The sequence below is a fragment of the Sitophilus oryzae genome, unplaced genomic scaffold (genome assembly GCF_002938485.1).
Source record: "Sitophilus oryzae breed Bouriz unplaced genomic scaffold, Soryzae_2.0 scaffold_1062_pilon_pilon, whole genome shotgun sequence".
Taxonomy (NCBI): Eukaryota; Metazoa; Arthropoda; class Insecta; order Coleoptera; family Curculionidae; genus Sitophilus; species Sitophilus oryzae.
Genome location: NW_022145685.1, coordinates 1,625,615 through 1,652,608, shown reverse-complemented (window position 1 = coordinate 1,652,608; position 26,994 = coordinate 1,625,615). Strand labels below are relative to the sequence as shown.

Here is a 26,994-nt window from a genome sequence, read left to right as displayed (position 1 = left end):
TAATTTGTATATTTTTATTTAACTTTTTGTTATTAAATAAAGGATGATCATAACCAATTACAAAAAAAAATCTAGTTGCATATGAACACATTATATTGTAGCAAAAATTGTGATATGATTTTTATTCGAAATGAAATAATATTTGTACATCCATTTAACTATAATAAATTATTGTTAATATAGCACTTATCGAAGCGAGTATATTAATCCTATTTCTTTTATTTCCCATTACAACAGTTTCCTTTCCCATAACCTCCACCTCCGGAATAAGCACCCGCACCAGCACCTGCTCCAGCATAAGCACCTCCCCCTCCCGAGTATCCTCCGGAGTAACCTCCTTGGTAGGCACCTTCGCCTTTGTAAAGGCCATCGTCGAATTGTTTTTCGCGATAATCGGGCTGCCATTGACCTTCGGCCCCGCTGCCGCGACCTCCTGGTTGGACTTGGCCTTCGAAGCCGCTACCTCTACCACCTAACAAGAAGAAAAAATTATAAATGATATTAAACAACTCTTACTTAATAAAAAATCATCAATTTCAGTTTTCAAGTCTTTATCTTTATAAAAATACAGAGTGGTCCGAACTGTATTCCGGAAACTTCGGCAGCATATTCTGCAGATAAAAATAAGTAAAGAAGTTCGTATAAATGTATGTCCTAAAATGCTTAGTTTCAGAGATACAGGGTGTAGAAGTTTCATTTTTACTCCGATTTTTTCCAAATAATTTCTGAAGTAACGTCGATATTTGGATGAAAATTGGTGTCTAAGAGTTTTTTGACATGAGAAATTTGATTTTGATGTCAATATGACGCCTACTGGTAGAGGGCGCCACCTATATGTGTTTTAATTGTTTTGAAGCGTAATAACTTTTTGTCCGTACCTGTATAAAACTACCGAGGGAAAAAATATACATCTCTGTGACTTTTTACGTAAAAAATACCTCTTTGTAAAAATCGTTACGAGCAACCGTTCTCAAGATATTTAGAATGGAAATAGTCAATACGTGTCATTATTGACGAAAAATAAACACCTTGAGTAGATAGATTATTTCACTGAAATAATGAATTTGTGAAATTTTTATTTTTTTAAATTAATCATAAATTTTTCTGTATAAAAATGATGATAAAATAGTTTCTGTTAAACTTTTGACACAAAAACTTTCAAATTTATGATCTCAGTCTAGTAACTATTTAGTCAACATATGTTTAATTATCTCAATGATGACAGGTATTGATAATTTCGATCCTAAACACCTAGAAAACCAATACTCGTAGCGATTTTTACCAAGAGACATTTTTTACGTAAAAAACGTCGTAAATGTGTATTTTTTTACTCAGTAGTTTTATATAGGTATGGACGAAAAGTTATTACACTTCAAACCATTTAAAAAATATATAGGTGGCGCCCTCTACTAGTAAGAGTCATATTGACATCAAAATCAAATTTATTATGTCAAAAGACTTCCAGACACCAATTTTCATCCGAATATTGACGTTACTGCAGAAATGATTTCGAAAAAATCGAAATAAAAATGAAACTTATACACCCTGTATCTCCGAAACTAAGCATTTTAGAACATACATTTATACGAACTTTTTTACTTATTTTTATCTGCAGAATGTGCTGCCGAAGTTTCCGGAATACAGTTCGGACCACCCTGTATACAGGGTCCGGCAATAGTGCGTCGGGCATCTGTAGCTCCTAGAATAAAAAACTTGAGAATTTTGTTGAAGTGCAAACCTAAAGTATGTAGTCGGATGTATTCAGGAAAATACTTTAACTTCTACAGGGTGGCTCAAAAAAGTGTGAGTGGGTTTAGATGATTTTTTAAACGGAATACCCTGTATATTATAGCATTTTTGACTTCCTTTCAGATCACTTTACTTAATCCTAAGATATGAGTACATTTTATTTCAATAGTTTCAGAGATATTGAAAAATAAATCAAAAATATATATTTTTCAACCCTTCTTAAAAAAAATATTAAAAATACAAGAACTGTTCTGAAATCAAAACTATATTAGATATTTATTTTAGATGGTCTGTTCTTACTTTGTTATAAATATGGTAATCGTAAGTCATACAGAATGTTCAATATTTTACGCCAAACTTTCAAAAATATAAAATAATTTTACTTTGTTTTTTTTTTAAATGGAACACCCTGTATATTTTTTTTTATTTGATGGAGAATTAAAAAATGAACATTTTTTGTATTTAAAGTATTTCAAAATTTTTAATAGTTTTCCGGATACACGCAGTATTATTTCATATGGCGCTTTCAATGGTAAAATACGAGCGAAAAACCATTGGGTGGCTTTGATAAAAATTTACTGTGGAAAAGGCCATATGAAATACAAAACCGGGAATATCTGCGAAACCGTTAAACCTTTTGAAATACTCTAAATGCAAAAAATGTTCATTTTTGAATTCTCCATCTATTGAAGAAATAATATACAGGGTGTCCCATTTAAAAAAAAAGCAAAATTATATTATATTTTAGAAAGTTTGGCGTAGAATTTTGAACATCCTGTATCATTTACGATTTCCATATTTATAGCAAAGTAAGTACAGACCATCTAAAGTAAATATCTAATACAGTTTTCATTTCAGGACAGTTCTTGTATTATTAATATTTTTTTAAGAAAGGCTGAAAAATATATCTATAATTTTTATTTATTTATTAATATCTCTGAAATTATCCATATATATTTACTCATGTCTTATGTAAGGTTATGTTACATGGTTTATGTAAAGTAATCTGAAATGAAGCCAAAAATGCAATAATATACAGGTTGTTCCATTTAAAAAAAATCATCCGGATCCACTCACACTTTTTTGAGCCACCCTATCCAACCCGTTAAAACATTTTCCTGAAATACATCCTAGTACAGGATGATTCAAACTTCCCGCCCTTGGCTTATAACAGGAAAATGAAAACTGCAAATACAAACTTCGAAGACAGGATTTGAATGGCAGTGTTTAAGGTAATTTTTTTCGTATTTAAACATTTTCAACTTTTTTTAAAATGGTGGAAATGACGTCAAAAAAATATTTTTTTCACAAAGTCATAATTTCTTTTTTCATATTCTGAAAGAACATATTTTTTAAACAACTTTCATTAAAAAAGTTTGAAAAAAAAATGGGTGAGTTGAGATTTATTTAAAAATTTTAAATTTGAGTCCCATAGCTTGTAAAACTTTTTTAATGAAAGTTGTTTAAAAAAATATGTTCTTTCAGAATATGAAAAAAAAATTATGACTTTGTGAAAAAATTATTTTTAAAAAATATACCTTACACACTGCCATTCAAATCCTGTCTTCGAAATCTGTATTTGCAGTTTTGCTTTTCCTGTTATAAGCCAAGTGCAGAAAATTTGAATCACCCTGTACATACTTTAAGTTTGCACTTAAACAAAATTCCCAAGTTTTTTTCTGGGAGCTACAGATGCCCGACGCACTATTGCCGGACCCTGTATATTTATAAGTAATTTATTTTTGTTTCTTAAAATATTTTGATTAAAATAAACTATGTAAAAGTGGGCAACGCTGTGCCGGTCAAGTTTAATCACGTGACTAAAAGTTTATTTGGTATGAACTGTATAAAATATAGCTTCAACGAATATTGAGGCACAGATTAGGTATCCTATAACAGATAAAAATCTTGTCCCTAATTCATGGTACAAAAATTATTTTTTATGACGATAAGCAAACGAGTAAAATTTCCTGTGCGCAAAAATAAACTCGCGTTTAAACAGCGTAATAACTGGGCCGGTCAGGCGCAGTGCACAATTTTAGAGGCCATAAGTGGGCGTGCTATGTGCGCAAAATAGTAACCTAACTAGTGCGCGACTCCAAAAGTTGCAACCACGAAAAACAATGTTTTTGACGATAAGTTTATAATCTGTATAATCTGTGATTGAGGCTTAAAGGTAAGACAGATTGTATTTATTTTCAAAATTAATTTTAGAAGGTTTCAAGTAGAAGTAATGGATACATTTTAGGAAACTTACAATGATTTTTTAATATTATTTACCTGGGTAAACCTGGCCAGATGCACCACCGCATCCACCACCACAACCTGAACCGCCTTGATAACCACCATATCCTCCCGAACCACCATGTTGACTAACTGGTGGATAAATTCCTAAATATAAATTAAAATATATCAAAAATATACTTCTCTACAGGGCGGTCTAAACTGTATTCCGGAAACTTCGGCAGCATATTTTGCAGATAAAAATAAATAAAAAAGTTCGTATAAATGTAGGCCCAAAAATGCTTACTTTCGGAGATACAGGGTGTAGGAATGTCATTTTTATTTCGATTTTTTTCAAATTATTTCTGATGTAACGTCAATATTTGGATGAAAATTGGTGTCTGGAAGTTTTTTGACATGAGAAATTTGATTTTGATGTCAACATGACTCCTACTTGTAGGGGGCGCCACTTACATGTGTTTTAACTGTTTTGAATAATAATAACTTTTTGCCCATACCTGTATAAAATTATTGAGTGAAAAAATACATAAAATAATATAATAAAATATATTTCCGTCATTTTTTACGTAAAAAATGTCTCTTGGTAAAAATCGCTACGAGCAACCGTTTTTGAGGTATTTAGAATGGGAAATAGTCAATACATGTCATTATTGACAAAAAATGAACATGTATGTTGAGAAGATAGTTATTGATTAATACAGTTGACTGAAATGATAAATTTGGGAACTTTTTATTTTTTTTAATTAATCATAAATTTTTCTTCGAAAAAATAATGAGTAGTTTTATACAGATACGGACAAAAAGTTATTACTCTTCAAACCAGTTAAAAATATGTAGGTGGCACACGGTGGCAAATATTGACGTTATTTTGGAAAATATTTGGAAAAAATCCAAATAAAAATTAAACTTCTACGCCCCATATTTCAGAAACTAATCATTTTAGGCGAACTACATATATTTAGACGAACTTTTTTAATTATTTTTACCTGCAGAATATGCTGCCGAAGTTTCCGGAATACAGTTCAGACCACCCTGTATATTGGAATTAAAATATTACACGCACCAACACCACTACTACCCCCGTTGCACCCTCCGCCTCCGCTACATCCTGAACCACCTTGAGAGCCACTATTTTGAGGATATGTACCTGTTTATCAAAAATACTTATAATTTTTCCTAGATATCTAATGATTATTTAAAGCCAAGATGCACAAAACGCTAACAAATACGGTATGATCGAAAAAAAAACGATATGAGCGATGGCTATAAAATTAAGATCGCTGTCATGTTATATGTAAATTTATATGGGAAATTTCATCGATCGTTATTTCCCAGCCAACTTGACACCGTTTTTTTTTCGACCATACGGTACAAATGAATACATGAGTCTAGACGTCTGAAAAGTAAATACTATATTATACCATACGATCGAAAAAAAAAGGCGTCAAAGGCGGCTGGAGAATGACAATCGACGACAATTTTGGGGAGGTCAAGCCCTAGACATCATTACTTCGCTCGTACTATTCTTTATTTTTTCATGGCGCTTACTGCCAGATGACCTTACAAAGATTGTAATTATTTTATATTGAGTCAAAATTATTTTTTAATAGCGCAGTTTAAAAGAATATTTTTTTTGAAATAAATATATTTGTGTGTCTGGAAATGGTGTTGGAATTTATCCTTTTTTTCATCTTTAAATAATCAGTATTAATTTTTACGAGTTTTATGGTAATTTTTAGTAAATGACGTCGAGATATTGACCTCGTCAAAATTATCATCGATATTGTCATTCCCCAGAAGTCTCTAACGCCGTTTTTTTTCGGACATATGGTATTAGTGTAATACCGTATGATCGAGAAAAAAATGGCGTCAACGATGGTTATGAAATGAAGATCGCTGTCATTTTATATATAAATTTATATGGGAAATGTCATCGATCGTCATTTCCCAGCCAACTGGACGCCATTTTTTTTCGATCATAGGTATTACTGTACAAAATTTATATGAACTAATATATTATAGTACAGTAATATTATTGTTTGGTTGTGATGAGACTGGTCATGCACAAAAAGCAAGACCAAGACTGCCTGTTATCTGCAAGACCAAGACCGACCAGTGCAAGACTGACGCAAGACCAAGACAAACATGCAAGACTTATTTGACAGAAGTATTATTTTCATTTATTGCAAATAGTGTTTTCATTAAACCCAACACCTCACAATGTGATGACTATCGGATGATAAGTCTTATGTCCCAGGTCCTCAAAACCTTTCTTAGAATCATTCATACGCGAATCTAAAAGAAGTGCGAAAATCAGATGGACAACACCCAGTTTAGCTTCAGAAACGGACTCGAAACGCGTGAAGCACTTTTCTCCCCAAATGTAATGACACAGAGGTGTAGAGACATAAATGTGAATGTATTTGCATGCTTCATAGACTATCGTAAGGCGTTCAACTGTGTTAATCATCAGAAGATGATCAAAATTCTAAGAACAACTGGTGTTGACGAACAAGACCTACGTTTCATATCAGAACTTTACTGGCATCAAACGGCGCTAGTTGAGATGAAAAAATAAAATAAAAGGTAATACTGATTAAATATACAGGGTGGTTCAAATTGTCAAATTAAATCGGGGATAAGTTGGATATTTTTTACATGAAAAATTTGATTTCGATTTTAGTAAGACTCCTACTTGTAGGGGGTGCCACCCAAGAACGGTAAACTAATAGGATTGCTCATCCTCATAAGACGTACGTTCGCTTCTTCCCGCGCTTCAGCTGACAGTTGTGACGTCATTGTAGTCCTTGTCATGATAGTGTGTATTATTAGTTGCATATGGTATACTTATAAAAATAACAGCTGAGAAATTTTGAGTTAATTATTTTGTCAATTTTAAATGTAAAAAAGGTGTTTTTAGAGCTATAGAGTGTATAAATACGTTCATTTTGTGTTGTGGATTGTGACAAAGTGCTTACTAAGTGCCTACGATATTGTTTATTAATTATTTTAAAGCAAAATATGGAAATACTCTAAAAAGAATGCATGAAAAAGGTGATGCTGGGAACTACTGTTCTTAAAAATGAATTATCCGAGTATTTAATACGATTTATACAGTTAATTTTCTATACTGCATACATATAAGGTGTTTAAATAAATAAACTAAATAATGAACGTTTTGCACCCGGCAACCAATAATGCACGTGTGTGTATTATTGGTTGCCGGATAAGGACTAATAACCATGACAAGGACTACAATGACGTCACTAAGCGAGGAGTTTTCGCATGCACCTGGCTGACACTTTTGGCTGAATGAGCAGTCCTATTAGGTTAACTGTTCTTGGGTGCCACCTACATATTTCAAAAACGGTAATTTAAAGTGTGGTAAATCTTAATTAAATTTACTTTTATTTTAATCGTAGAAACTAAAAATGTAATAATATAAGGGTGTTCCATTTAAAAACATAGAACTTTCATAGCTTTTATTTGGGACACTCTGTATCTTTTAAAATAACTTTAAATTGTAGCTTTATTAGTCCTCCAATGATCCCATCACTCCCAATTTCAAAAAATATAATCGTGTGGCTACAATGCTCCGTGTCGAATGAGGTAAATAACCCTGTATATTATTGCCGATTTTTTTTTCTTTCTTGAAAAAGTTTCATTTGCATTAAATTACTTAAAATACTAATAAAATTATTTAAATATTTTCCATGTAAAAAGTGCACATACACTTGCCAGAGTCTTGCGCAAGACCCCGATCCAGTCTTGATCGGCTATTAGATTGCAAGAGCAAGACCAAGCGAGTCTTGGTCTTGATTTTGCAATTGCTCATCATTATTGTTTGGTGTATCTTGGCGTTGAATAAACTGTAAAATTAAATAAATATATGTTAAAACCCACCACCACAATCTCCATTACAACCAGAACCAGTTTGTGAATCGGTTTGTGTGTCAGTAACACCTTGTTGTCTATTATTTTGGGCGTTATTTCCTAATGAAAAGTAAAATGGTGATAAAAAATTAATATTAAGAGATTTTGTAAACCCACCACCACAGTTCCCTGATGCACAATGGGAACCTCCATTATGGGTGTCTGAACCTTTAGAAACTCTATGTATACTCCTTGGTGGATTAATTATGACTAAATACATAGAACAAGAAAATTAGAAAAAAGGGCATATACAAAGCTGCAACAAGTTAGTTTTAAAAAGGCTTTAGTTTTAAGTCATTTCTAAAATCTAAATGATTTAAATCTTAAGTTAATTTCATCATAAAGTTCAAATAATTTAAGTCTCAATTCAACGTTATTTGTATTTTTTACTTAAATCATGATTATCTGCAAGTTATGTCAGCAAAATGACTTAAATTAATATAAAATATAATTATCCCCAAGTCAAGACAACCAGAATTTACCTGTTTTTTAAACGTTAATATTGATTTTGTTGAATTACCGATTTTGTAATTGACTATACAGGGTGGCGATGGCGCGGCGCCTCTCATACGCCGCGGAGGCTCCATGGAGAATGACAGCTTGTATTGAAATGAAATTTTGTAAGCATATGTAGGTTAATTTAAAGTAGTTTTTAAAAATATAGAAAGTTTTACAGGGTGTCCCAAAAAAAGTTACACATCAAAGTTTTATTTTTTGTAATGGAACACCCTATATATTAGTTGATTTTCGGATTCTCGCAGAAAAATAATGGTGAGGTTCATTAGAGAAATATATGAAATTAAAGAAGTATATGACTAAAATCTGAGGTTTTTGACAGATTTAACGTTTTCTAAAAATGAAAAACAAATTTTAAATTTCAATAAAAACTACCTAAATTGAAATTTAGCTAGTATAGCCTAATATGTAATTAAAATAATTATTGCTCTTTAAATCAAACTAAAACTTAACCCAAAAAGATATACATACAGGGTAAGATAAAATTAATATTGACCATTGGTCTCCTTTAAAAGTAAGTTACTTTTTTATTTTAAATGGAACACCCAGTATATTATTCCGATATTCAACGGAGAATTCATAAAATATTCAAAAAAATGTTCTTCCATAAATAAATATTTTTATAGATATTTTCATTTTTGTGTAGATATATATTAAGTAGATATTTATGATTTGATAAAATCTAGGTGGCTGTGAGATACCTGATGTTACTTCAACATAGTTGTCAAATTAGTTCACCCTTAACAACTAGTTATTATTTTGTATCAGTTAAAATAAAAAAAAAAATCAGAAATTTGCCGAAAATGGAATCTTATTCTACATCAGAGAGAATGGATATGATTCTATTAATTGGTGATTCATCAATTAATAGAATGCTTAAATGATTCCTGATTTATCTAGTGTGAACTTTTTTTTATTGAGATATGTTAAAGAGAGTGTTTAAAAAACTCGATCAATTATTGTCGACAACATGAGAGAAATGATTATCGCTGCTTTTTGAAGTAGAACTCCAGATATGTCTCTTATTAATAAAAAGAACTTTTGAAAAAATAATTATTTGATGCAGTGAAGAGAAAAGGAAGCATTTTGAGCATTTGATATCATCTAGCTAATTATAATTATGATTTAATTCTGTAATAATTAAAATATATTTTAAAGGTATCATAAAAATATTTTTATTAAAATTGAATATTTTACTCTACATCTTTTAATTTTTGCTAAATTAACGAAAGTTATATCACAGTCACCTAGATTTTATCAATTAATAAAGATCTACTGATGCAAAATCATAAAAATGAAAATATCTAGAAAAATCTTCGTCGAAGGGGTAGGTAGCTTTAAAAGTATTTTGAAGATATATGAATTTTCCATTGAATATCGGAGTAATATACTGGGTGTTCCATTTAATAAAGGAGTAACTTGCTTTTAAAAGTTACCATTGTTCAATATAAATTTGGTCTACACCCTGTATAACTTTTTGGGTCAAATTTTAATTTGGTTTCACATACAATGGTTATTTTAACTAAATATCAGGCTATACGGGATAAATTACAATTTAGATAGCTGTTATTGAAATTTAAAATTTATTTTTCATTTTCACAAAATGTGAAATATTATGTCATAAACCTTACAATTTAGGGATATACTTCTTAAAACTCACCTTTATTTTTTTTTCTAGAATCCGAAAATTAATTAATATACAGGGTGTCCCAGAAATAAGTGTAAGTATTTTAACTGATAGTATAGTTCAACCCCAGAAACACGCCTGTTAGGTTTTTTTGGCGAAAAAAAATTAATGAAAATTAGGAATTTTTTGATTTTTTTTTAGTTTTTAGTTAAAAAACATAATTTCTTGATACTAATTTCTTAATTCTAGATATGGCAACATAGGTATTATATTAAATTTACAAGAAAGAAAATCCAGTGGTTCTCAAAATTTTAGCCAAAAATCCATTTTTTTGGAAATTTCCAAAGTAAAATAACTCTATCGTTTCTTTTATCGAGATCTACCACCCCTTAAAATACTTACACTTATTTCTGGGACACCCTGTATAGGGTATTTCATTATAAAAAATCCAACTTTTATACCTAACTTTTTTTCAACTTGTAGAACTCTCTATATTTTTAAAAAATGCTCTAAATCTACATCTGCTCCCAAAATGTCATTTCGATATAAGTTAGCGTTCTCCTTGGAGCCTTCGAGTCGTATGAGCGCAATCCTGTATTATTAATTTATTGTAGGTATATATAAGAGTAAAATAATTTAAAGTACAACGATTTATTTTCAAAATAACTACAAACAAATTCAAACAATTAACAATAAAAAAATATACGCATGAAAAACATAAAAACACAACTGAACTGTGTGTTTTATTTTTCTAAAAAGCCTTAAATCTTTTTATATTTTGGCATAAAGATTTAAATCACAAATCATGTTGAAAATTACTTAAACTTTAAATCAGCTTTCGAAATATGATTTAAAATCAAATAACTTAAGTCATTAAAATGATTTAAATCAAAAAAAGATCTTCGATTAATTTAAAATGATATTTGTCAAAGATAACATGCAAACATACCTGCTGATCCACCACTTGGATATCCGCCTTGGTACCCCCCAGAAGGATACCCCCCTCCGTAACCACCACCTGCACCACCACCACCACCTCCGGATACGTATCCAGGTGATACAGAGTGTTGTATAATTCCTCCCTGTTTAGGTGGCGCTATAATAGATCCACCGATCTCCTTGGCTGAAATGTGACCTCCGTCGGGTCCAATAATGTTGGTTTGGGATCCGGGTCCTTGAAGAGTTGCACCGGGATCACTGGGTCCTACGATGGTGGCATCGAAACCACCTCCCTGTTGGTAACTTCCGCCCCCTGGGTATCCACCACCGGCACCACCGTAATGTCCATGGCAATTTACGCTGGAGGTGATGGCAAAAATGAAGGTAACTAACACCTGAAAATAAATGAAGCAAAAAAAGAGATTTGAATTTTCTTCTTGTTTATTTTATAAAAAAAAGATACAGGGTCCGGCAATAGTGCGTCGGGCATCTGTAGCTCCTAGAATAAAAAAACTTGGGAATTTTGTTTAAGTGCAAAACTAAAGTATGTACTAGAATGTATTTCAGGAAAATATTTTAACTTCTATAGGGTGGATCAAAGAAGTGTGGGTGGATCAGGATGATTTTTATATTATTGCATTTTTGGCTTCCTTTCAGATCACTTAACATAATCCTAAGACATGAGTAAATATATTTCGATAATTTCCGAGATATTAATAAATAAATAAAAATTATATATTTTTCACCCTTTCTTAAAAAAATTATTAATAATACAAGAACTGTCCTGAAATCAAAACTATATTAGGTATTTACTTTAGATGGTCTGTACTTACTTTGCTATAAATATGGAAATCGTAAATTATACAGGATGTTCAAAATTCTACGCCAAACTTTCTAAAATATAAAATAATTTTTCTTCGTCTTTTTAAATAGAACAAACACCCTGTATATTATTTTTTCAATAGATCAAGAATTAAAAAATGAATATTTTTTGTATTTAGCGTATTTCAAAATTTTTAACGGTTTCAGAGATGTTCGCGGTTTTATATTTCATATGGCATTTTCCACAGTAAATTTTTATCAAAACCACCCAATGATTTTTCTCTCGTATTTTAGCATTGAAAGCGCCATATATGAAACAATACTGCGTGTATGTGCAAAACTATTAAAAATTTTGAAATACTTTAAATACAAAAAATGTTCATTTTTTAACTCTCCATCTAATAAAAAATAATATACAGGGTGTTCCATTAAAAAAAAACGAAGAAAAAATATTTTTTATTTTTCAAATTTTGGCGTAGAATATTGAACATCCTGTATGATTTACGATCACTATATTTATAGCAAAGTAAGAACAGACCATCTAAAGTAAATACCTAATATAGTTTTCATTTCAGAACAGGTTCAGTTTAATAATTTTTTTAAAAAGGGCTCAGAAATATATATTTTTTATTTATTTATTAATATCTCTGAAACTATCAAAATCTATTTACTCATATCTTAGGATTATATAAAGTGATCTAAAAGGAAGCCAAAAATGCAATAATATACAGGGTGTTCCATTTTAAAAAATCATCCAGATCTACTCACACTTTTTTGAGGCACCCTATAGAAGTTAGACTATTTTCCTGAAATACATCCTGGTACATACTTTAGGTTTGCACTTAAACAAAATTTTCAAGCTTTTTATTCTAGCAGCTACAGACGCACTATTGCCGGACCTTGTATACGTACACAAAATGAAAAAACGTAATTTTAAACCAGTAATGGCGAACCTATGAAACGCGTGTAATATTCACACATAATTCAAATATTTGTCTCACATAACAGCCGGAGCTGGATATTAATAAAAATATTATTACTTATTATATTAATTAATCTGTGTTAAGTGTCAATGAAATAACAAGTTCCTAAATGTAAATAATTGGTTTTTGTATCTTAAATGGCATTAAACAATTAACTTACAAAAAAAAATATTTCTATTTCTTTTAGTCTCTATTTTTGTGATGTGTGACACGCCACAAAAATTATGTTTCGATTTTTCAAAATTTTGACACCCCGAACTCAAAAGATTCGCTATTACTGTTTTAGGTTATCTGCTTACCAAAATCATTGTGTTTTGTAACTTAACTGATGACTTAAATTACTGACACACCATGATTACCATCTGATGTTATATACCTACGAATTATGGTGACCTCGCTTCATAATCTGTTAGAGATGGGATATCCCTATATACAGGATGTGCAGATACTAAATCTCACAATTCTATCTATGATGCTTTATTTAATATAAGACAGGTTAATAATAAATTTGAAGCTATTTTACAAGATTATTTTTTTTATATAAAACAAACTTTCTTGAAAAGACTTCATGGGTTTGTCGAAAAAAAGAAATGAACCTACCACAAAGGTATATACATTATTTAAAACAAATTTTGTTAAATCGTTGTAAAATTGTTATCTTTGTTATAACTTTAATAATTTTAGTATGCTGTTGCATATTATAAAATAGTATTTTCTTTAATAATCTGATACAGTTTTATAATTTTATTAATAAAGAAATTAACCACCAATATTCTGTCATTCGGTATATATTTTTGCACAAATTAATGTTTTACTAATGATTCCGTAAGAAATGTATGCCCAGTTCAACTACTTATGGTTCATTGGCCAATATCGCAAACTACTCCGGTTTTATTTATATTTTAATATTTTTTTGGCCAAAAAATAGGCGTATTCTATAATATGTTTATCGCTTCCAATCCAACATTATATTTCCTTTGAAACATACCATTAATTTGAAAGAGTTAGTGCATTTTAGTGATATTTTCATATGTACGGTAGGCTATTAAGATCAAATTTTTTTTTTAATTTCACTCAAAATGAGTTATTTGGGTCATAAATGACCTAAATACAAAATATTTTCTTAGTGTCTGTCGGTCTGTCTGTCTGTCCGTCTGTCCGTCTGTCCGTCTGTCCGTCTGTCCGTCTGTCCGTCTGTCCGTCTGTCCGTCTGTCCGTCTGTCCGTCTGTCCGTCTGTCCGTCTGTCCGTCTGTCCGTCTGTCCGTCTGTCCGTCTGTCCGTCTGTCCGTCTGTCCGTCTGTCCGTCTGTCCGTCTGTCCGTCTGTCCGTCTGTCCGTCTGTCCGTCTGTCCGTCTGTCCGTCTGTCCGTCTGTCCGTCTGTCCGTCTGTCCGTCTGTCCGTCTGTCCGTCTGTCCGTCTGTCCGTCTGTCCGTCTGTCCGTCTGTCCGTCTGTCCGTCTGTCCGTCTGTCCATCTGTCCGTCTGTCCGTCTATCCGTCTATCCGTCTATTAACATATTTTAGTATGGGCGGCTATACGTGCCTCTCGGCGCCAATTTTTTCAAATCCTTATTCCATAATACATTTATTTCTACTCTAAATCTAACTATTGTACTTCTTCGTAGCTAATTATTCAATTGCTAATGCACCTCAAAGAAAGACAGTATGCTAAAGTGTCATTATATAGTTAGATTTTGATAGTTTGCTGATTGAATATAATTATTTTAATATTTTGAATATTTTCTTGTAGAATTATTCTTACTCTATTCTATAAAACATTTTTGGTTTTTAATCCCATATCTTATTTGTTTTTAATAACAGAAAATAATTATCAAAGAAACAAAATTCAAATTTCTTTCTGAAAGACTCATTTTTGTTTATAGTTTTTTTTTTCTGTTTGTAGTTATGGTTGTTCTGTTTGTAGTTATAAAATTGGTTAACATTATTTTTGGGACACCTACCATAACGTAGACTTTAACAATGCAAAAGTTATAATGAAATAACATAAATGAAACAAACATAGACGTGTCTGGACTAAAAAAAATAACGTGTCCTTATAGTGTATTTTTTAACTCTTTCCACTAATTGAAAATTACTACTACTAATTGTGTGACGTTGTGAATGCTTACTTTAAAATTAGGTGAACAAACTTCTACACTTATTGAAACTACTAATTTATTCAACTGATTTCGAGGTTCTGAATGAAGTTTTAAGCATCATTCAGAACCTCCCAATTAGTGGAATAAATTAGTGGTTTCAATTACACTTTATATTTTTAGTTTATGATCATTCATAATGTCTAAAAAACTCAATTAAAATTAATAAAATATCCTAGCAACAGCTTGCAGTAGTCTGTTGTATCCGTAGAGAAAGCATAATATTTAGCTTATAAAACAATACACTTTTGATTTCTATAATCAAAATTTTTCTTGACGGGTGATAATCATTTCTTGACGGGTGGTAATCAGGCCAAAATGACATTCCTCGCAAATTTTGAAGAATAATTAGTGGAAAAGTCAAAAGTTTGTTAACTTTTTCCACTAATTGAAAATTACTACCACTAATTATGATGTTCTGAATGCTTACATTAAAATTAGGTGAACGAACTTCTACGCTAATTGAAACTACTAATTATTCCACTGATTTCGAGGTTCTGAATGAAGCTTTAGGAATCTTTATTGCTACTTTTTGACCCTTGACCCTTGACCCTTTTTGCTACTTTTTGAAACTTGAAATTAAACTTAAGGGCTGATTGATGATAGTTTTAATTTGTATAAACTCCTAAACAAAATTCCCAAACAATAGCTATCGAATTAACTTTTCAGTCACGGTACGTTTTTTTGTTTGATTTATTATTTTTTTGCCAACAATCGTGTCTTCTTCAAATGGCTGTTCCTGGTCTTCACAGATCCGGGTGAATACTAAAAGTTCTTTCAGCCTTAATTTATTATTTACTCACTGAATAGGCTCGGATTTTCCTTGTCCAGTAATTATATTTAAAAGTCTCATAACGAACGCGTGAGAACCTATTGTTATGTTTAGATTTATATGTAATATTAAAATAATTTCGTTTATACTCAAGAAAAAATATTATTTTTTGTTGGTCTTACGTCAGCCATATCCAACCATAAAAAAATATTGTCCATAAATCAAAATACCAATGAGCTAGATTTGTAGTTCAGTTAAATTATTTATACAGGGTGGTCCGAACTGTATTCCGGAAACTTTGACAGCATATTCTGCCAATAAAAATAAGTAAAAAAGTTCATATAAATGTAAGTCCTCAAATGCTTAGTTTCGGAGATACAGGGTGCATTTTTATTTCGATTTTTTCCAAATAATTTCTGAAGTATCGTCAATATTTGGATAGAAATTGGTGCCTGGGAGTTTTTTGATATGAGAAATTTGATTTTGATGTCAATATGACTCCTATTTGTAGGGAGCGCCACCTACATGTGTTTTATCTGTTTTGAAGAGTAATAACTTTTCGTCCCTACCCGTATACAACTACTTAATTAAAAAATATACATTTTCGTCATTTTTTACGTAAAAATGTCTCTTGGTAAAAATCTCTACGAGCATTTTTTAGTTCTTAAGATATTTAGAATGGAAATAGTCAATACACGTCATTATTGACAAAAAAAAACATGTTAAGTAGATAGTTATTTGACTGAAATGATAAATTTGGGAACTTTTTAAATTAATTAACATGTATTTTATTAAAAAATGGTTTTTAAATTAATCATTAATTTTTCTTCGAAAAACCGATGATAAAATAGTTTCTGTTGAACTTCGTGAATGAATATTTTTTACGCAGTAGTTTTATACAGGTACGGACGAAAAGTTATTACTCTTCAAACCATTTGAAAAATATGTAGGTGGCGCCCCTTACAAGTAGGAGTCATATTGACGTCAAAATCAAACATTTCAGGTCAAAAAGCTTCCAGACACCAATTTTCATTCAAATATTGATGTTACTTCAGAAATTATTAGGAAAAAACTTCTACACCCTCTATCTCCGAAACTAAGCCCCATTTTAGGACATATATTTATCCGAACTTTTTTACTTATTTTTATCTGCAGAATAAGCTGCTGAAGTTTCCGGAATACAGTTCGGACCAACCTGCATATACCGTATGATCGAAAAACGTCGTCAGCGATGCCTAAGAAATGAAGATCGCTGTCATTTTGTATGTAAAATTATATGGGGAATGTTATCGATGTTCATTTCCAAGCCAACGGGTCGCCATTTATTTTCGATCGTACGATACTATATTATTAATATTTACGGTGGAAATGGATAAGTGCCAGCACATTCGGGAGGAGATTATCTTTTATAAAATGAAGTGGGTGTATATTACAACCTCTTCTAAAAATAGTTTGGTTTGGTTTGGGAAATAAAAATGGAAACTTCTATACCCTGTATCTACGAAACGAAGCATTTTAGAACATTTTATACGAACTTTTTTACTTATTTTTATCTGCAGAATATGCTGCCAAAGTTTCATCTGATCATAATCTCCGGATAATAAGTTACGGGTAGCTGCTAGAAGATAGTCAAAAAGCAAAGACTTACTTAATTCTAGTTGTATTGTGGGATCCCTGTAGAAATCGATTATGTAGTTTAAGTGATGATGAATATTTCAGTTGATGAATTATGCAATTGGTAATTTGAAATTACGGTGCAGATCAAAACAATCTAGAATGATATCACACCGATTAAAATATCAAAATATTCATTATTACGCATAGAAAGTTCTTTGAAAATGTGTTGTAATTGGTGAGGAGATTCAGATCACCTTCGACATGTCCCCAATAAATAACAATTAACACAAGTGCATTACCTATCCTTTTTTTACTGCACATATTTTAAATAATATACCGCATGATCGAAAAAAAACGGCGTTCAGTTGGCTGGGAAACGACGATCGATGACATTTCCCATATAAATTTACATAAAAAATGATAGCGATCTTCATTTCATAACCATCGCTGATGCCGTTTTTTTTCTATCATACGGTACTACTCAAGGTATTGATAGAATAGAGATGGTGTTACATAATTCTTAAACTTCATTCAGAACCTCGAAATCAGTGAGTAGTTTCAATTAACCGTAGAAGTTTGTTCACCTAATTGTAATGTAAGCATTCAGAACGTCAAAATTAGTGGTAGTCATTTTCAATTAGTGGAAAAAGTTAACAAATTTTGAACTTTTCCACTAATTATACTTCAAAATTTGCGAGGAAAGTCATTTTGGCCTTTGATTATCACCCGTCAAGAAAAATTTTGGTTAGAAACTTTGAATAAGAACACTAAGGAAGGAGCATAATTCTATATGTATTCATGCATGGTGAGCGGAAAAAGCACTCTAAGGTGGGGATCCTTGACAGTTCTGTTTTACGATTCATTTGACACATTTGAATTTGATTTGAAATTTTGTGGATTTGTCAGTCTTTACGGAGCTTATTTTATGTTATTTATTATTTATTCTACTACTGATAGTCGCTTGTTTCAAAGGTAGTAAATCTAGATGGAAATTGTGGCAGAACTTAAATTAACAGTGACACTATCGCGATTTATCGAAAAAGAGTCTAAAATAGTTGGTTGTGTAGCGTGCGATAGATCTCGGCAAAAATTGAGTCAAATAATGGAACAACTTTTCGTTAGTAAGTGACTATATAATATACATACGTGTTTACGATCGGTGTAGTAAACCGATCATTTATGAAATTCACTTAAATTAACTAAATTATATATTTTTCTTGCATTATAGCTTTTATTTACTACTTGTGAAAGATCAGATGTCAAAGAATTTTGATACGTTAATTTGACTTACCTGCTTCAATAGCGTATCGGATGTTTGTGTTAATAAATACTTATTATAACTTATCTATTTTTATTAGAATTATATATTTTTATAACAATTTTAATAACTACCAACATTTATTCACAACGTAAAATAAAATAACAAATTATTGAGTCTACCCCACGTCTACCCTACATCATAGTTTTACATTTTTTAAATAAAATTAGAACGGCACTGATAAACCGGAATTTAAGTTGGCCATATTTGAGGCCCATCGCGGTGTACCTAAGATTTTTGATATGCTCCTTCCTTAGTCTTCTTATTCAAAGGTTAGAAATCAAAGTTTATTGTTTTATAAGCGAAATATTATGCTTTCTCTATGGATACAACAGACTACCGCAAGCTGTTGCTAGGATATTTTATTAATTTTAATTGTGTTTTTTAGACATTGTGAATGATCGTAAACTATAAAGTATAAAGTGTAATTGAAACCACTAATTTATTCCACTAATTGGGGGGTTCTGAATGAAACTTTAGTAATAACAATCCAGGGCCGGCGGAAGGGAAATATTGAGACCGGGCGAATACCCTACCTGGCGCCCCCCCATAGTTAACATGTTACCATAACAACTAAGCATGTTTATGCTACTTTAACAATAAAATTTCACTTAAAGGTACTTCAAAATTCTTCTCTTCGTTCAATTTTAGTCCGGGGTTGTTTTTTCTATACCGGGTGCATCTTGAAAGTTTTATTTTTTAGATAAAAAACGAAATTTGGTATATTAGTATATGACATAAATTAAGATTGATTGACGTATTTAATTGTTTTTGGTCGCTTCCTGTTTCAACGAAAAACTATTGATTTTTAAATGGCACCGTCGGTATATTTCTGGTTTATTCGATAGAAAATGACACCCTGAGTAGAATGACATATGTCAGCTTTTGACATTTTTGCTAAAAAATCGTATTTTAAATTTCAATCTAGAGTGCCATGGCTGTGTTAAAAACACTAATTTTTAAACAAGGAGCCTTGGAAAAATAGATTTGATCGTCTAATGTTTTTCGTGTCCTGATCGGTTAAAAAATGCCCAAATCGTATTTTTAATCATATGCCAATTTTTTCAAATGGAACAAGTGGCTCATTTGCATATTTGGAAAAAGAATTTTTACGAATAATTTTCTACCACACACTTGATATTTCGAGTCAAATTGTCGTTATCAACCAGATGTTACAATTTCAAATAATCCATATGCGAAAATGTCAAAAGTTGACACATTATGATATGTCAATCTATTCTAACGAATAAAGTAAAAAAATACCCAGGGTGCGATTTAAAAATCAAAAGTTTTATTAATTTCCGGTGAAAGAGGAAGTGATCAAAAACAATTGAATATGTTAGTTAATTCTAATTTATGTCGTATACTAACATACACGATCTCATTTTTTTCATCTGAAAAAATAGGAGTGAGCCAGTTTTGAGACGCACCCGGTATATAAATGATAAGTATAAGTGATCTTTGAAAACATTACTATTTAGTTGCAAAGCAATTGCATTATTTTTCTATAAGAATTTAAGAAAAATTTCTTTTCTTTTTCACAATCAATTATTTCATGCAGAATCAGTATAGGTATGATCAGATACAGTTTTTTCGGCTTCAAAATGAGGATCAGCCAGTGTTTGAGATTTGAGATGCATTCATTTGTCTTGCTTTAATGAGAAATTTCTACGATTCTGCTACCATTTATCATGTATTACTACATATTCAATCCAGAACAACCAAAATCACCAAAAGATTGACATTTTTCCCACTACTGTTAATAAATTAATGAGGCAAACTTACAAGGTTTTTTTGATAATAAGGATATCGGGATCCTATTTAGCTTCTTGCGAATGAATATTTGTCTCATATAATTTTAGCGCAGATCAGCCATTAACAAATAAAGGGTGTGGGTAGTAGACAAAGTGCAATTTTGAACAACAAGCAGTCTAAAACTGTCAATTTTGCTGGCTCTTGACACAAAACAGTTTGTTTAGAGAAAATTTATAAAAACAAGAATTATAAAAAGAAGGGTTATTTACAAAAAGTTGATAGCTTTTCAGTTTTAAGTAAAATACCACGAACAATTTTTCTTAAATATTTTAGTTGCTGGCGTGGCGCCCCTCACATCCGGCGCCCCGGGCGGTCGCCCGGGTCGCCCGGCCCTTCCGCCGGCCCTGTAACAATCCCATCCTAAACTGCCATTACAAATTAAAAGTTGTGAGAGCTCATATAAAACTAAGTCAGTTCTTTTAGTTAAGCTTTATTCAGAACCTCGCAATTAGTGGAATAAATTAGTGGTTTCAATTAGCGTAGAAGTTTGGTCACCTATTTTTAATGTAAGCATTCAGAACGTTATAATTAGTGGTAGTAATTTTCAGTTAGTCGAAAAAGTTAACAAACTTTTGACTTTTCCACTAATTATACTTCACAATTTGCGAAGAATATCATTTTGGCCTTTGATTATCATCTGCCAAGAGAAATTTTGGTTACAAATCAAAAGTTTATTAAGCTAAACCTATTATGCTTTCTCTATGGATACAACAGACTACCGCAAGCTGTTGCTAGGATATTTTATTAATTTTAATTGTGTTTTTTAGACATTGTGAATGATCGTAAACTAAAAAGTATAAAGTGTAACTGAAACCACTAATTTATTCCACTAATTGGGAGGTTCTGAATGAAGCTTTAGTATCTATGGAAGCACCAACGTATGGAGTTGTAAGGCTATGCTAAACTTGGCGAAAGATTGCCAAATATTAAAAACCTAAAAGAAATAAAAAAGAACTGAATAACAACTTTCAAATAAAGGAAGACCATAATTTGTTGGAGAAAATCAGAAATGACAGAAATATAAAAAATAAAAGTTTTTTTAACTCATAAATTCATTTCAATTCGTCTAACTTCACAAATTTCCATAACCCCAAAAAATTTTAACGTTTCAGGGGTATACCTTCTCCCGTTGTTGGTAGCAAAAAAATTCAAAGGACAAAGAAAAAACTATTTAAAATATCTAAATACGACTATTATTCACGACACTTTAGTTTATCCAACAGATCCGTCTATTAAAAACCGTTGACGTTCTGTTAAAATGAGAGGAAATTCTATTAATTTTAATTGTGTTTTTTGTGAATGATCGTAAACTAAAAAGTATAAAGTGTAATTGAAACCAATAATTTATTCCACTAATTGTGAGGTATATCCAAAAAACTTCAATCTTTCTGTATATAATTATTTTTATTTTTATTTTTTTATAATTAAAAATGCCTTCTTTATTCTTTATTTCTCGTTTATTGAGGCCATTCTATTACCTGTATGCGAAAATCTTCTGTATAATATGTCTAATAATATGCGAAAGAAGAAAACATGCGATCAATATTATGTACTATCGGTCATGACCTATGTATGCGAATCAGACACCTAAAACGGATATTATAAGTCAAATTATAACTGCAGGTCCTACAACGCTCAATGCAACGAAATATTATGGGAATAACCAAAAAATACCGTAAAATAATAGAGTGGATACGACAAAAGACCCAGGCAATAGATGTCAACCACAGAGTCAAATCCCTCAAGTGGCTACCACAAAAATTACAGCATGTTTGCACAGCAAGTGCGAGTCGGACTCGCGTACGAGGGGTTCCGTACCATTCATTATCTATACAACATTTAATCTGATACTATATTATTATAAACATTTTTTCCGATTTAGCTGAAATTTTGAATGCGCGTATAAGTAATTTAAAAAAAATGAAGAAACAGATTACTAAAAATTGTATTAATCAATAATAAATATGTAAAAATATGTAAAAATTAAAAAAAAACTATTAAAAAAAACGCCTTGACTAGGATTCGAACCTACCTTACTATGGCTCCAACGTTATAGCAGCGTAAAGTCCTAACTAGTGTTGGGGAAAATCAGATGATTTCAATCCTCGAGTATTGATCCTCGAGGATTTCAATAATCGGATGATCATCCGAGGAATCCTCGGTCATAAAATTTTCTCTGTATAATATTTCTCGATCGAAACCTGAATAATACTCGCCGCTGGGTGTGAGTGACTATGCTTGCTGTTTTGCCTGATCAAACATGAAATGGGGCCAGGCTACACCATTATTGGAAATGGTTGAATAAGGTGACAATTATGATGATGATGTTCTTTAATTCAAAGTTTAGATGTTGCATCAACATAATTTTTTTCACATCCGCAAGTTATTTTGTATATCGTTTTTTAAATGCTTAAACCTTAGAAACCTTAAACCAAGAAATACACCCGACAACATTATAGAGATTAGTTAAAGTTCAATGTACTGTATGATCGAATAAAAACGGCGTCAGCGATGGCTATGAAATGAAGATCGCTGTCATTTTATATGTAAAATTATATGGGGAATGTCAACGATGTTCATTTCCGAGCCAACTGGACGCCGTTTTTTTTCGATCATACGGTATATACGTATTAATGTTAAATTACCATAACTCTATTTTTTAATCAATACTTTTTTTCTGTACATTTTAAATAATTAGAACAAAGAGACAAGTCAAGTTCTTGTTATTAATTAAACATTTTTTTATAAATTTATTAAAATTACTGGTTGCAGGTTTCTAATTAGGAATAACCAAACCATATCTAAAAATATAAATATATATACCGGGTGCGTCTTAAAAGTGGCTCACCCCTATAACTTTTTTAAAAACGAGATTTGGTATGTTAGTATATGACATAAATTAGGATTGATTGACTTATTCAATTGTTTTAGGTCACTTCCTGTTTTACCGGAAATGACTACAACTTTTGATTTTTAAATGGAACTCTCGGTATTTTTTTACTCTATTCGATAGAAAATAACACTCTGGATATAATGAAGTATAATATGTCAACTTTTGACATTTTCGCATATGGTTTATTTAAAATTTTAACTTGCGGTTCGTAACGAAAATTTGACTCGAAATATCAAGCGTGTAGTATCAAATTATTCATAAAAAAATGGTTTTTCCAAATATGCTAATGAGCCACCCTGGTTCCATTTGAAAAAATTAAGATATGATTAAAAATACGATTTGAGCATTTCCTATAACTGGCCAGGAGAAGACACTAAAAACATTAGACCACCCAATCTATTTTTCCAAGACTATTTGATAAAGAATTAGTGTTTTTAACATAGCCATGGCTCACTAGATTGAAATTTAAAATATAATTTTTTATTAAGCGAGATTGTCAAAAGTTGACATATGATATGTCATTCTATTCAGAATGTGATTTTCTATCGAATAAAGTAAAAAAATACCGAGGGTCCCATTTAAAAATCAAAAGTTGTAGTCATTTCCGGTGAAACAGGAAGTGACCAAAAAGAATTGAATACATCAATCAATCCTAATTTATGTCATATACTAACATACCAAACCTCGTTATTTTATCTGAAAAAATAAATAAGTTATGGGGGTGAGCCACTTTTGAGACGCACCCGGTATATAAATAGAAAATTATTAAATTCAGTCATAGCATGACATACACACACATAGTTGTTATGTATTTAAAAATAATTGTACTAAATTATAATACTGATTTTCGAAGTATTTGCTTTCTAGGGAAGTTTATTGGTCACTTTTAATTTTCTATTTTTTTATTTATATTTTTTTAATTTTCTTTAAACTGTAAATGTTATGTGTTACTGAACTCAATACTTTCATAATGGGTATACATAATTTATACAATAATTAAGAATAATACCAGTATCAATAAACACAACAGCAAATTAATTTGTGGTTATAAAATCATTCAAGTAGGAAAATTGTTAATACCTAATATATTTTTTACGTAACTGTATGTTGTTTAACAGTTGTTTCCAACAAAACTAAGACTGAAAATATATGTTTATTTTGCGATAGCCTAACAAATATAAATTAAAGTCCAACAAATAGTATACATAGATTAATAAATTCTAGCACTTTTAAATTTTGTGGTCAGTGATCATCTTTTTTAAAGGTACTTTATTTAAAAATGGTTGAGTGCTACTATTTTAAACTGTAATTCATTAAATCGAAAAAGCTGCACTTTACCTTAGAAGTAATTGGTACGTGCGCTCGTCATTGTGTTAAAATTAATCATGCAATTAATCATATGTAAATGATGATCTTACACCCACAAACATGCGTTTTCTTTTGTGTAATAGTTCCGTAAACAACCTTTATACAGGGTTGTTCACCACATACGACACGGAGTATTGTAGCTAAATGATTAGATTCTTACAAATTGTAAGTTTTGGGTTCGTTGAAGGACTATTAGAGCTACAATTTACAAATATTTGACAAGATACAGAGTGTCCCAAATAAATAAAAATATCAAAGTTGAATTTTTTTAAATGTAACACCCTGTATATTACTACATTATTAGTTTCTACGATTAAAATAAAGGTAAATTTGATTAAGGTTTATTACACTTAAACCTTACCGTTTTTGAAATGTTTTCAATTTTGTGAAATTGCAGTAAACATTTTAAAGCTTCATTTCTCCAAGGGTATCAAAGTTTTTAATACTAAATATTTACTGAAGTCTATTTATTGAACAGTTATTGTGTTGCAATTATAAAAATAATACTACCTCATACAGAGTGTCTAAAAATTTATTTTAAATTATTTCTAGCTTTAAACGGCAATAACTTGTTTAATTTAAATGGAACGCCCTGTATATTTTAGGAGAATCAGATGTACAATTTAATTGTCTATCAAATTGTATTATACCACTTTTTACCTATCCCTTCAAGTTTTCGTAGAAAATGCATTTTCTTATAATTTAGACCTCATTTATCAATATACCCATGGAATATTGACATTTTAGATTGTTTTTAAAGCAACAAATGTACAAAATAAACAGGCTAGTAATATTATCGTTTTTAGCAAAATGATAATATTACTAGCCCATTTGTATGCAAAAAGAAAACTATTTAAATTTTTATAAAAGAGTATACCATTAATTAAATATACCACCATTATTTCCGCCCAAGTACTAATTATTTACATACTTAATTATGTTCGTTAATAAATTATTCTAAATAAATGTGGATTTGAATCAGAAATCAATATAATAATAAGTTATGAAAATGAATGTCTTTGTTGTTAGAAATAAGAATTTATCAAAAAATGAAATATCATTTTTAAGGTGTTACTTTTTACCACACTGTCTAATCCGCATACAAAATTCAGTTTTTTAGTATTTGGAGCAATTATTTTAATCAACGCAAACAGTCAATTAATGTAGTTTAAATACTGGAATCATATTAATTGGTCTTCTTTAACAAATATTTAAACAGTTTTTTTATTTCTTAATGAAATAAGCAAACTATATCGACAATATTAGTATCTGTACTTTTTAAAAATTTGGTACTCTTTAAAAATAATCTAAAATGTCAGTACCTATTCCATGGGTATATGATAAATGAGTTTTAAATTACAAGAAAATGCATTTTCTACCGAAACTTGAAGAGATATGTAAAAAATGGTATAACACAATTTGATAGACAATTAAATTGTGCATCTGATTCTCATAAAATATACAGGGTGTTCCATTTAAATTAAACAAGTTATTGCCATTTAAAGCTAGTAATTATTGAAAATAAAATTTTAGACGCTCTGTATAAGGTAGTAAATTTTTTATTATTGCAACACAATAACTGATCAATAAATAAACTTCACTAAATATTTAGTATTAAAAACTTTGATACCCTTGGAGAAATGAAGCCTTAAAATTTTGACTGCAATTTCACAAAATTGAAAATATTTCAAAATCGGTAAGATTAAAGTGCGGTAAATCTTAATCAAATTTACCTTTATTTTAATAGTAGAAACTAAAAATGTAATAATATACAGGGTGTTCCATTTAAAAAAATACAACTTTGATATTTTTATTTATTTTATTGGACACTCTGTATCTTGTAAAATATTTTTAAATTGTAGCTCTAATAGTCCTTCAACGAACCCAAAACTTAAAATTTGTATAAATCTAATCGTTTAGCTACAATACTCCGTGTCGTATGTGGTGAACAACCCTACATATATAAATTTCAAAATAATTAAAGTCTTGTATAGGCAGCTATTATGGTTTTGATTAGATGAACAATAAAATAAAATATATTAAAAATTCTATTAGATGTAATTCTTTAAAGCAGTAATTAAGTTTGGCAGATTTTATGCTTACCTTCAAATTAACTTTCATCATTAGAGATGCGTGTAGCTTACAGAGCATCAATTATATTACCATTAGTTTATACCAGACAAACTAAATTTACAACTAAATGATTAGAGATGCTGATGTTATTGTTTATAGTAAAATCAAGA

The 26,994-nt window shown here is 30.5% G+C and overlaps 1 protein-coding gene across 3 annotated transcripts; it reads right to left on the bottom strand.

Moving 5' to 3' along the window:
- LOC115878381 (loricrin-like) lies at window positions 1-26,994 on the bottom strand. 3 transcript variants are annotated; one of them, XM_030894864.1, is made up of 7 exons: window positions 26,855-26,994; window positions 11,019-11,403; window positions 8,044-8,136; window positions 7,897-7,986; window positions 5,057-5,140; window positions 4,030-4,140; window positions 1-472 (listed from the first exon to the last, which is right to left on the bottom strand). In XM_030894864.1, the coding sequence occupies exons 1-7, from the start codon at window positions 26,900-26,902 to the stop codon at window positions 219-221; spliced, it is 1,065 nt and encodes a 354-aa protein (XP_030750724.1). In that variant the 5' UTR covers window positions 26,903-26,994; the 3' UTR covers window positions 1-218. The 3 variants fall into 3 exon arrangements, with proteins under 3 accessions (XP_030750724.1, XP_030750733.1, XP_030750742.1); XM_030894873.1 differs by lacking the exon at window positions 26,855-26,994 and adding an exon at window positions 13,113-13,219; XM_030894882.1 differs by lacking the exons at window positions 7,897-7,986; window positions 8,044-8,136.